Source organism: Triticum dicoccoides, chromosome 7B, assembly GCF_002162155.2.
Source record: "Triticum dicoccoides isolate Atlit2015 ecotype Zavitan chromosome 7B, WEW_v2.0, whole genome shotgun sequence".
Classification (NCBI taxonomy): Eukaryota; Viridiplantae; Streptophyta; class Magnoliopsida; order Poales; family Poaceae; genus Triticum; species Triticum dicoccoides.
The window spans coordinates 232,350,732-232,363,402 of record NC_041393.1 but is presented as its reverse complement, the minus strand read 5'-3'; the positions used below and the strand labels follow the sequence as shown (position 1 = coordinate 232,363,402).

General features: G+C 47.5%; 1 protein-coding gene across 7 annotated transcripts; it reads left to right on the top strand.

Moving 5' to 3' along the window:
- Positions 1–3,170: 3,170 nt before the first annotated feature.
- Positions 3,171–11,335, top strand: LOC119338024 (insulin-like growth factor-binding protein 6). Of its 7 annotated transcripts, XR_005163745.1 has the most exons (9): positions 3,184–3,453; positions 5,227–6,473; positions 6,966–7,038; positions 7,258–7,352; positions 7,997–8,082; positions 8,284–8,392; positions 9,849–9,922; positions 10,387–10,616; positions 10,708–11,335. XR_005163745.1 is itself a non-coding variant. In XM_037610312.1 (2 exons), exons 1-2 carry the CDS (start codon positions 3,413–3,415, stop codon positions 3,922–3,924), a joined length of 396 nt encoding a protein of 131 aa, XP_037466209.1. In that variant the 5' UTR covers positions 3,171–3,412; the 3' UTR covers positions 3,925–4,797. The 7 variants fall into 7 exon arrangements, 2 of the variants coding, with proteins under 2 accessions (XP_037466209.1, XP_037466210.1); XR_005163747.1 differs by having other exon boundaries at positions 3,183–3,453; positions 5,227–6,469; positions 9,849–10,616; XR_005163744.1 differs by having other exon boundaries at positions 9,849–10,616.
- The last annotated feature ends 1,336 nt before the right edge of the window (positions 11,336–12,671 follow it).

Genomic DNA, 12,671 nt, shown 5'->3' with positions numbered 1-12,671 from the left:
AGCATGGAGTAATTTGGAATGTGACGAGATGCAAGCTCAAAATTTATTGACGGTTCTAGTTTTGAAGTGTGGCACTATTCCCGGATGGAGTAGTTCTTTTTCTATTGTTGTGTACGTGCAATAACTGACACCGTCGTATACATATCTTACGGTTAATGGGGCGTTCGACAGGAATAGCCGCGTGGCGAGCTCTAGGCTAGTCTTTTTTTCAGACGCATTAAACCTATCTCTCGGGACTTCTCGCACGCACCATCGTGCCACCCACAAAAACTTGTACCCTGAGTTTAGTACATTATACAGGAAGTACGTTATACATGAAGAGAAGAGGTGCACGCATGCACTCGTCCTCTCACACACGCGTCTGTTTTTCTTGAAAAGGAGAATGATGACCCCCGGCCTCTGCATCTGGGAGTCACACACGCATCTGTAGCTACGAATTGTAGTGTTCTCAACCATCAGATTGGCTCTATCATGGATGGACCTATATACTAAAACATGTCTAGATACATCTATATTTTGACAAATGGAAGGCATGTATTGTGGAACAGAGGGAGTGCTTGTCATCAAAATGGATAAAAAGGGACTTATCTAGAACTAAAATACGTCTGCATACATCTCCTTTTATCCATTTTGATGACAAGTAGTACTTCTTACCCAAAGGAACTTTATATCCAACAGACACAAAATATTCGTTCGACTGTTGGAAATTACTAATCTGATATTGAAGTAATTGTTGCATCGCCACCAAAACCCACTATTTCTTAAGCTAAAGTAGACCGAGGTAATCCCTATATTAGCATATTACTAAGATAAATAGAAGGCACTGTAGAAACATTCAAGATGTGAGCTTGTCAATCTGAATGTGGAGGGACACCAGCTTAGCCCCGGCCAGCAGCTTGGGCGGAACTGTGAAGAAGGTCAGCTCCTGCATGTCAACGTCGCTGGGATCCTTGCTGCTTGTCACCTCCATTTCCACCTTGACGGCGTCGGTCATGCCTTTTGGTTCCCCCGGCGGGCCGTTCGCCCACAGCTTGGCCATGTAGTGCGGCAGTAGGGACGCCCCCGCTCTGATGTAGATGACCGACATGGCGATAGGCGCGCCGATGTCGAGCACGCCGCCGACCAAGAAAAACGTGCGGCCGTCCTCCTCCGCGGACAGCAAGAGTCATGGCTCCGACAGTGGCACTTGCAGCTGGAGCACCTTGCCGTACTGGATCTTGTGCATAGGCATGGGATGCGTGGTGCTGATGTGGTGGTAGAGCGCCGGCGGCGGGCCTTCGTGGCCGCAGACGGGCACGGGGCATTTGCAGGGCGCGAGCGGACACACATTCTGGTGATCGGCGAGCTTGTGGTAAGTGACGTAGAGCCCACAGCCTTCGTGCGGGCACTCCACCCTCACCGACGAAAGGACGGAGTCCACCGTTGTGTTCTGCACGTTGAAGCCACCGCCACGCTCGCACTTCTGGCACTGCCGCTGGTTCCCGGGGCGCTTGACGCGGCAGTCCGCGCAGGCTAGGTGCCCTCCCTTGCACTACAGAAATCAATCGAACAACACATCAATCAAGAAACCTGCACCTTGCTCAATCAGTTGAACGGACGAGGTGTATTCGAACCTCATACACTGGAGGCGTCAAGGGGCGTAGGCACAAGGGGCATTGGAGCACGGTGAGGTCCATCGAGATCTTAGAGAGCTCCATCGTCGGGTCATGTTCGGTCTGCATGATCTCGCCCTCCTCATGCACAACCATCTCTCGACTTGGGCCGGGGCATTACAAAGCTTTACCGTCACATATTTATCAAAAGGAGAGTCACGCATGCATGCATGCATTGTAATTAATGCATCGGTAAACACAAATTATTGAAATATATCGAGTGAGGTGCTTTGATGTGTCGCGTCAACTCGTACATCAACAAGAAGTTTGATTATCCTCTCCCTCGCGGACTTAATTGCACCTGCCTTTGACTGTATGACAGGTTGGCCACCCACCTGTCGGGCCCACCTGTCATACACGCAAAGGCAGGAGCGTCCCTCCCTCGCCCATGAGCGTGGTGGCTGGCAAGACTAGGAGAAGCTTTCACTACACGCTCTCCCTCCCGCACGCGGTGGACATGCAGCAGTTCAATCGGTGTCAGATGGCCAGAAGCATATTGTAGTACTCCTCCAGTGCAGTAGTACTCCATCATTGTTTGACTTCCCGAAGAGGCGAAGAGCCAAGTGCAGCCCGGACGCTCATGTGGCAGTTTCATGTGTAGAGTAGTCTAGGATAGCGTGTACCGTGCCTGTAAGCTTAAAATCATTGGCGTCGGCTCCATGCTATGTGGCCGTCTTGAAGTTTTTAAAAAAAATTAAAATAGTCTTCTGGCCCTACCTGTCACCCTGGTGATTGTAGTTTGCACGCTCATCTGGTCAAGATAGAAATATATATTTTAATTTGTTTTTCTTTCGAAAAGGGGGGACTCCCTGGCCTCTGCATCAGAACGATGCATACGGCCACATATATTTCAATTTGTGGTGGGTAAATGTTAGAGGTTGCAGTAAATATATTGTACACTGCGGGTCTTTCAGCCAAGTTTAGAGGCAAGCATGTGGGGCCAGTGCTATGATGTGTCGCGTCAACTCGTACAACGAGGAGAAGCTTGATTTTACTACTACACGCCTTCTCCCTCGCCCATGCGAGAGGTTGCTCGCAAACGAGGACAGGTTTTTGCTTAGTAGTACTTCTACAACAAGCTATCAGTCCCGCTCGCGGTGGACGGACATGCAGCAGTGGATTCGATACTGTAGAAGCAGTAGTAGTAACATCATTGTTCGTCTTTTCGAAGAGGCGAAGAGCCAAGCGCAAACCGAACGTTGCAGTTGCGAACATTGGAGCACGCATACAGCCAGACTCTTGCATGAGACAAAATTGCTATGTGAGCCCACTATTATACTAGTACGTACAACTACGGAAGCAACTTTTCGGTGACGCGGGCTTGTGTGGACTTAATCTTGGCCGCAGGTGGATTCCTGGAGATGAGCAAACGTCAAGTCGCTGTCCCCCATGCTCTATCGCTAGTGATAGGTGGTAGGGTCCTTAGGCGTATTGCTTTGGAACAAATGTTTCGTGCTTTTGAGGCTGGAGCAGCGAACAGCGCGACGTGGTACTGGTGCAGCTCGTTTGGTGCATTTGCAAGATCACGTGACCAAAGTGGTGGGACAGCTTGTCCACACAAAACTGTTCAGCTATTCATTAATCAAAAGCAGGGTTGGTCCGTCGGTGACGACCCAGGTCGAAGCGACGACTGCTGCTCCTCTGTCCAGCTCGTCTTCTTCCTCGGGGTCGAGACTGAGCGACCAAGATCCAAGCGACGCCTGCTGCTCTTCTCTACACCTCCTCTTCTTCCTCCGGATCGAGAGCTTGGATAGGGCTCCATGGACCTGTTCGTGTCGCCGGAGGGCGATTCAGAAAAGAGGTAATTAAACTGCAACTTAATCTCCCTCTAGGCCAAGGTTTGATTAGATCCGCTTGTTTATTGGATGTAGTCGTTGCGGATTGCTAAGATTACTTGGTCCCCTTTTTTGCACGCGGGATTAGCCATGGGCAGATGGAGGGTGCTGCTGTTGCGCGCCCTATAGAGTCCCAGGCATCTATCAGCGTCGCCGAGGGCGACATCCGCCGTGCCGGAGACCTCTGCCGGCTCCCCACCCCTCCCCCTCCCCGCGAGTCCCCGCCCCCCTTCCCCCTCGCCGCTGCCGCCGGCGGGCGCGGCCGGGCGTTGCCCGCGCGGCGCCCCGCAGTCCGGCGGTGGCGGCCCTCCTTCTTCACCCGTCGCTGGACCCCGGCTCGGATGAGCGGTCCTGGCGGCGGAGCCCTTCGGCCGGCGGCGTTTCGGCGCGGATCTGGACGGCGGCGATGCGGAGGCGTTGCCCCTTGGTGGCGGTGACGGCCCATGGCCTGCGGCGGCCGGCGGCGCTCGGCTGGCCCAGATCTAGGCCCTACGGGCCCGATCTGGGTCGGGGCGGGCCTGCTGGTGGCCGCAGTGGGTTGTTCTCCGGTGGTTTCTGGCGAGCTCCTCGCGACAGGGACGGCGGCTGCTGTGCCGCGACTGCTGCAGCACGGTGGCGAAGCTTCACGGGCCCACGCAGGGCCTGGCCGGACAGGGGGTCTGGTGTGCCTCTGCTGCTATGCCCGGTCTGCTACCGCCTAAGCCGGTGGAGGTTGTTCCCTCCCTCGTGGCTGCGGTGCTGCCGGTCCTTGTCTTCGGGTGTCTCGTTTGGATCCGGCCGGCCTCGCTTCGTTGGCCGTGGTGAGACGACGGCGGTGTCCTCGTGACTGTTGGCGCATGTTGGTGGGCGGCGGGTGTGGTGGAGCCGAAGGTTGGTCCTGGGTGGTGGGCGCGAGAGGTCGGGAGAAATCCATGTCGGGTCTTGCCGGCACCAACGCGGTGACGCCTGCGGGCGCCACCATCCTTCTTGAAGGGCGTCGGGTGACCCTCTCCCCCCTCTACCCTCCGTGTACCGGGAGAAATCCTAGGACTCGTCCGGGCAGCAGCGTCGTCATCGTCGCATTCCTTCTTGAAGGTGGTGCTTGGTACACGGCAACTCGGTGGCTTTGGAGCGTGGTGGTTATCTTCGGTGGGCGCAACGATCGCGGTGTGCCGTAGCTTTCGTCGATCCGGCGTTGTTGGCATTTCTTCTCTTATTTTCTCTTGTTATTTCTTTTGGGCGTGCTTGTGCTGTTTGCCCCAGCGTGGATCGGATTGTTGTATCGGGTGGTTGCTATATCAATATAGCGGGGCGTAAGCCTATTTCGGTAATGTCAGGCTCGCCACCTGTATTATATGTAGGAATTTACGGTCGATTCATCTAGTTCCTAAATTTTAGCCAGGGTGTTCGCTCTGGAAGTGTACAAAGTTTTTGTATACTGATGAAAATGTTCATATTAGCATCATGGTTGTAGTCATAAAGGCAAAGGACATTTGTTTGGGTGTCTTCAACTTATGTAATTGAAACGGACGTAAGAAAAGGGATGGGGTTGGATAATGGACTAATCCATTTTATGGTGGCTCTTTTTGTTGTGGCAATATCGGATAGTGGTCATTCAATTTAATTAGCAATTTTGTTGTCTTTAGAGTACCAGGGGCTTAGTTTTCACTCTGTTATGGAAATGTCACATACGGTAGTTCAAGCTGGTTTGATTTTCCAACTACGTGCGAATAACTAAACTTGTAATTGTACCATGACAGAGTAAGGATAAGGAAAGCCCCTGCGGAGCGAGAGCTAAATCCTAACCAGAAAAGTGCTCTTGAACTATCGATGAGGGCGTTCATAAGTAAATGAGATGGCAATGTAGTCAACCCAGCAGTCGGCACTTCATTTGATTCACTGGCAGGGTAAACCGGAGAGGGAGAATACAAGATCAACTAGGTGCGGCTGTGCTGCCAGGATTAGGCTACTGAGGTCGGATGACAATGGATGGTATATTTCAGAACACATGCTTCTTCACAACCACTCTCTCTCAAGTACTTGCGGCGAGAAAATGCACTGGCCTTCACACAGGCTCATTGATCGCTACACTAAAGATCTTGTTAGGCAGCTGAGAGAAAACAATGTTAGCCTTGGAAAAGTTTTTAGCATAGTTGGTAGTTTTTTTGGATCAGTTGACAATGTGCCATTTACAAAAAAGGTCATTGAAGACGCTGTGCTGCAAGCTGAACAAAGAACAGTCTGATTCAGATGCCCGGAAGACAATGGACATACTTGCAGAGATGAAGGCAAACGATCAAGAATTCAATTATACTGTCCAAGTTGATGATGAGAGCACAATAAAAACACTTATGTGGGTTAACGGGCGCAGTGTAGAATAGTACAGATGTTTCGGAGATGTTGTGACATCTAACTTATAAAGGATGAAGGGGTAGGTAGTCACAACGAAGGCATCGAGCGCACGGTACCATGCGAGGGAAAAAAGCCCATCGTATCGCGCCGCGCGTGGGGGTGCAACGCACCACGCGAAGGAAAAAAACACCGTAGCACGTGAGGTAGAGAGCGGCGCCCCAATCCACAGCCCCGCACCCCTCGCTCCTCCCTCCCTCCCTCCCTCGTCCTCACCCGCCGCCGCTCCCTAACCCTAGCCCCAATCCACAGCCCCGCGCCCCTCGCTACTCCCTCCCTCGTCCTCACCCACCGCCGCTCCCTCCAACCACCTCCTCCTCCTTCCGATGGGTCACCGGATCCGTCGGCCACCCCATGGACTTCGCCTGGAAAACGCGGGCTGGGAGAGAGAGCGCGGGCGGGCGGTAGAGGGTGGCGGGCGCCGATGTCGCAGTCGAGGGGGAGCAGGGCCAGTCGGCCGGAGCTGGAGGCCGGCGCTGGAGGAAGGAGCGGCGAGGAGAGAGGCGCCGGCCATCGGGGACCTCCTAGCCCTCTTCTCCTTGTCGCCATGGCAGGTGGAGCTCGAGCCATCGGTCAGCCTCCCCCTCCCCATGCGTAGGTACCCCCTGCTCCCCTCCTCCTTCCCTTAATTTATCTCTCTCTCCCCCACCCTATCTCCCCCTTCCGTGTTGCCATGGCCCGTCGCTCCTTCGACCCCGGATCCCGGTGATGCTATCTCCTGTGCGCCGCCTCAATCCACCGCCCTCCCCCGCAGGCTCTTCCGCGCTGGCTTCCACGAGCTGGGTTGTTGCCTCCTCCCCTCCCGTGCACTATCTCAACTTTTCTCCACAAAAATGATGAAAGGCAGCGGCTCAATGCCTCCTTGGAACTCCACCCTGTTTAACTTCTTCCTCCTGATTCCTTCCAGTGTGTAGTTTTTATGGTGGGTGTGACGGATCTTGGGGAGGTGAGGAGGACAGAGGTGGGAGAAGGACTGCGAGTCTGGAGAATCTAGGCTGCACATATAAATCCTCTCCATCTTCCTCTCCCCTTTGACCCCTCCCCCCCAGTTCTCCAGTAATCTGATTTTGATTTCTTCTGTTTTCGTAAGAACAATGTGTGCAGATCTGTAAAAGAAGAGAAGAGGAAGAATCCCAAGGAAGAGTTTGGTGAAGAAGAATAAGGTGAATTCACCTCTGTCTCAAGCAAAGTCACATTTGTTCCTGCAATTTGATGTTATGATTTATTTTATCCTTGTTTAGATTTGTTTACATGAATGCCAACTACTTTATTTTACTTATATTCCAGTGACATTTCTCATTTGTTTTTTGTTTGTGATCTGCTCTGCTTGTTTTGGCTCCTTTTAATTGATGCATTATTTTTGTCTATTAATGTGTACCCAGGTGACTATGTGAGTTGCATTGACAGAATCCATGTATTAAGCTGGAGCATTTTTGGCAGCTGCAGCAACCTGACAATTCATTTGTTCTCATACAAGGTAATTTACTTCCCCCCTTTATGTATCATGGATGGATATATGTGCTGGTTGGTTGTCATTACTGAAGCAAGAATTGTTGATGATGACTACCTCCGAGCAGGTTTTTATTGGTTTTTCTTTCTCCATTTTTTGTATGATGTATGGATGTTGTAGGATAAATGTGAATTAACAATACAACAGCTTCCAGAAGTATTTTGCAACTTCAGAAATCCAGAATTATGGTTCTAATGTTAATGACCAGGATGATGCGATAGCTTCTTTTGATTCGTATCTATTTTTTCGATGCTTGAAAGATATACTTGCATCACTTGACTGGAATAATCTAACTTGCGTTTCTCTTTTTTTTCATTTCCAGAGAATAATCTAACTTGCGTTTCTCTTTTTTTTCATTTCCAGAGTACTTTGCTGCTAGCATAATTGTGGTCCATTTTCTACTCTACTTTTCCTTGATCTATATACATGATTGTCAATTTCCAACTTCTTAGTTACAGAAAAAACAAACAAAATTCAGTTTAGATTTGTCTGCTGTAGGCATTAAAAGATTCATCAGAGCCATCATTCTGAACATTGTTTAAAATGACACCCTATTGCCGTTGGTGCCAAGAACTTGTGATTTATGGCTTATGTCAATTCCATCTTTATAGATGCTTGTGAAGTACATGGGGAAGGCGCGCATGGTTGATGATTATGTTCTGGATTGGAGGCCGAAGCAAACTCCGTCAGGTTTCAGGTGCACGCCCTCTGTCTCTCTTTTTGTCTCTGTAGCTAAACTTGAGAATTGTACACTTTGGTATATAAAGTTAATCGCTGAGTTTACATGCAGTTATGAAAGTTAGAGCATATACATGCTTGATTTTACTTCCTTTAATACAGGGCATTCTACAGTTACTAAGAACTGATTAGTTGAAGTGTGCCTCCCTATTTTGTCCAGATAATTACTTCAGGTTAGGCGGGAGAAATAAAAAGGGTAACCATAGATATATGGTGTAGCATCATGAGGTTCAGGTTCCTGCTGTTGATCAACCGTTGCTTCGGTCGAGGTGGGTTATGCTTGATTATATTCTTTGTATTTTTGTTCATGGCCTACACTGGTGTTATCATCTATTCTGTTTCAAAAATTTCAATGGCTTAGTTTCATGTCCCAGTACCACTTGAAGTACAACTAAGTACCTTCTGACAGGGCAATAATGTATGTATTTACCTATGGTTATTGTTTCTTATAAGAAACATGATCATCTCACCTTGGTTTCCCCTGTATCTGACTTGGGACAGTTTTATGTGAGATTTGTTTTGCATTTTCTGTGTGTGTGGATGCTTAAGCTTAAGCTTTTGTTATTTGGTTCAGTTAGAGATTAAAGAAGACTGAAATTGAGTCGATGGTGTATATACTTGATATATATAAATGGTTAAAATAAGGAAGTGCTTTTATGAAAGTTAAATATGCAGTTGTCTTCCTGTTTGAATCTTCATTGGTGATTCCAAGTTTGTTGCTTTCCCCAAAAGTGGAGATTTGTAGTACCGACAGAACTTCAACATATTCAGCATAGATCTTAAATTGACCAGACAATAGTATAATAATTTTTATTTACGGCCTTAGAATTGTATTGCCACAAAAAAATCAGATTTGAAATCGCAAAAAAAGCAGGTTCTTATGCTCATAACAATCCAGGAGATGATTCTGTAGCTTAATGTTTGCTTAATCTTTTCCATCCTTAATTAGTTAAAGGTATTAATTTGGTGATAATTTAAGAATCTTCGGGTAGTAGAGATCATGTAGGTCATTTAGCTCCGCCCACCGGCCGCCGGAGATTAAAGAAGACTGAAATTGAGTCGATGGTGTATATACTTGATATATATAAATGGTCAAAATAAGGAAGTGCTTTTATGAAAGTTAAATATGCAGTTGTCTTCCTGTTTGAATCTTCATTGGTGATTCCAAGTTTGTTGCTTTCCCCAGAAGTGGAGATTTGTAGTACCGACAGAACTTCAACCTATTCAGCATAGATCTTAAATTGACCAGACAATAGTATAATAATTTTTATTTACAGCCTTAGAATTGTATTGCCACAAAAAAATCAGATTTGAAATCGCAAAAAAAGCAGGTTCTTATGCTCATAACAATCCAGGAGACGATTCTGTAGCTTAATGTTTGCTTAATCTTTTCCATCCTTAATTAGTTAAAGGTATTAATTTGGTGATAATTTAAGAAACTTCGGGTAGTAGAGATCTTGTAGGTCATTTAGCTCCGCCCACCGGCCGCCGGCCGCCGGCCAGAGGTGAGTTCTTTTATACCTGTATAGGAGAGGGGGGTGCTCATATCGGGGCTGCAAATTGGGAGCCTCTGATGTTATCACCATCCCGGTTTCGTTCTTCAGATACGTAGAATCGTTCTTGTTCATTGGTTGCTTGAGGGGAATGTTATTTTCTTGGAGAGACGGAGAGAAATCTCTACTGAACTAGGTGTTGAAGATGTTTTCTTGTGTATGTGTGTTTCAGTGCGAACCCGGATCAGTTGCTGCTCCAAACCAGACAATTTGGAGGATGAACGCGAGTCTCCCAGCGATGCCATGGTTAGCACTGTTCTTTCAGTTGTCTCTGTTTCAAACCATACAATTCATTTAGGCAAAATACTGGAGACACTATCATTCATACTGTATTTGGCATGGTAGTGGACAGTCAGAACCTTACGGTCTTGCAACATCCTCAGAATAAATATTCTGCTCCAATCAGGTTCTATGTATATTCTGTTATCCACGGTTTATCTCAGAAACGAGGATTTCATATTACACAAGTGAAGAATCCTTGAGAAATGTTTATGGCAAATGTCAACCGTAAGTCCGCACAAGACATAAGTGATCCCCAAATGGTGAACAGTGCCATTCTACAAAATAAAATGTCTGCAGAACAAAAAGGACCCTGAACAATTTCTGGAATTTTTGTGTTCCTTTATTTGTTACTCCTCTGCACTACATCAATTTTTCCAGGCTCGTTTTGCTTTCAAGTCTGATGCGCGTGTTTTTTCTCATATATATAGGAAGAAGAAAGTATTCGCTCCAGACGTAGATGTCTAGCTTGCCTGTGTGCTGTAACATTAATCAGTGCATCGGGCCCAAAGTTTTCTATCATTGGAACCTTGATGATTTATCTCATTTGAACATAATCTAACCCCTCTGATTTTTTTCAGTACATAATTGTACACCTTCTATGCCCCGCTTAATTGTGTGTTCATTTTGTTAATCAAGAAGCATCTGATTTTATGGCTGGGTATGTTGAAAATATATAAAACCTTTCTTCTTTTGGATAATTTGTTTCCCTTTGACCAATCTTTGTTACTTGCCTACACATCTGTGCATAGCGTGGTGCTCCAGCGCGACCGCTTCGTGTGCTGCCTCGAGTCGCATGGCCACCATGCCCGCGCCGAGGCGAAGGCTGCTGCCACTCTCAACGCCCTCTGCTGCGCGCTCTCGCCGGCGGCGTTTGCAAAGCCTTGTCGTGGCGCTGCAAGTGTTGCCCCCCTCCTCCCCAAGGGCAAGGTGAAGGAAGGTGCATGTGTGGTTCTTCAGCAGCTCGCAGCGAGGATTGCTGTGTCCAACATGCAGAAGTATGCCAAGAAGTTCTCGGAGATGTAAGCCACGACACATTTTTCTGCCATGATTTCCTTCGGTTGGATTTCGTGGATTTAGGTGTTGGAAAATTATGGGTTGTGGATGCAGGATTAAGGACATATCCCCGCACTACAACGAGAGATCTGAGCTGTTTGGAAGTTAGTTTAGGTTTTTGTTGTGGATTCACAGCTTCTCACATGTATGATCCTCTTAGACCTTTAGATTTCCAAAGAAACTAAATGAAGATATGGTGGTATGGTCTCAATAGTACAACTTAAAGCCTTCCATGTTTTATATTTTCTTTGAAATTTGCTCTTGAAGAATTATGTATCTATGTTAGATCCGGTGAGAAAAGGCGGCTTTCAAGTAGAGGTTGCTGCAGTGTTGGCCACATTTGTTTTTCAACTTAAGTGTCTAAATATTCTCACAATACTTGGCTCCCTTTCGGCCTTTGCGCCATTGGCGTAACGAGTCATCTAGTTTGATATAACATACAGGCACTAATTGCGTGAGATGGCTAGTCCCCCCGGATAGAATTGATGTGTGGTGGGCCCTCACGCAACTTTTTGCACGTCAAGACGTGACGACAACAGTGAGATGGCAGATGTTCCATCCGGCCCATCGCGAACCTGGGCATCCACGGACCTAACCAACAAACTACACGGTCTAGCTGCTAAAAACAAATTACGTGTTTAATTACCGAGGCACAGAAACATGGTGGGAAACCATGTCCAAATCGGTGCCATAATTGTGATTAATAACGATAGTTCGTGGGGTATTGTCATTTTCCAACGGCGAACTCCTTTGATTTACTACAACATAGAGTCGTTGACAATTCACAGCCGGTGCTCTTTGGTTAAATTTGGTCCATCTCGCGCTAATATGCTGTTAATGAAGGGATTTGGTCCATCTCACGCTAATATGCTGTTAATGAAGGATTATCTATACAAAACTTAAGCATGACAGTGACGGGGGGTCACGTGCAAGGGCGAAATTCAAGTCCACATGGGCGACTCTCTTTTTGCTGCATGCGCATGCTCGAGTGTACCTGGTACATCAACGGAAAGCTAGATTCTGTCGCTACAGCACCCTCACTGACAACCAGAATACGTGGGCGGGGATGGTCTACGGGGGGGACAGTCCCGCAAATACCATGATGAAGCTGGCCAATGTGTAAAACAGACGGACTGGATAAAGTCCTCATAGTGCTCGTCCACCGTTCGGCATTTTCGGTACAACTACTTGCTAGTATAGCCCTGTAAACCAGAAAGGAGTATTTGTCCTTCTAGAGATTTCAACAAGTGACTAGACTACACCGAGATGGAGTACATATGGAGCAAAATGAGTGAATATGCACCGTAAATAAATACGTATCGTTTTCCTCTCCAAGGTGCACAATATTGAGTATACTGACTAGTATCTTTTTGACACGCATTTACATTTTTTTGACACAGTACAGACGCAAGCGCTCATATACACGTGCATACACTCACCCCTATGAATGCACACATGCACGATACTATAATCTTGAAATTTACGAAGTCACCATAGGCACCTCATCGTCGACGGGTCTATAGGTGATTGAATGCCAAGGAGGGAGAGGGTAGTTGTTCCCGAGACGTTGAACGGTCAATGATGCATCCTCAATTACATGCAGAGGAAATTAATTGGAGAAGTGATACGTCCATTTTGCATCATGCTTTTATATCAATAT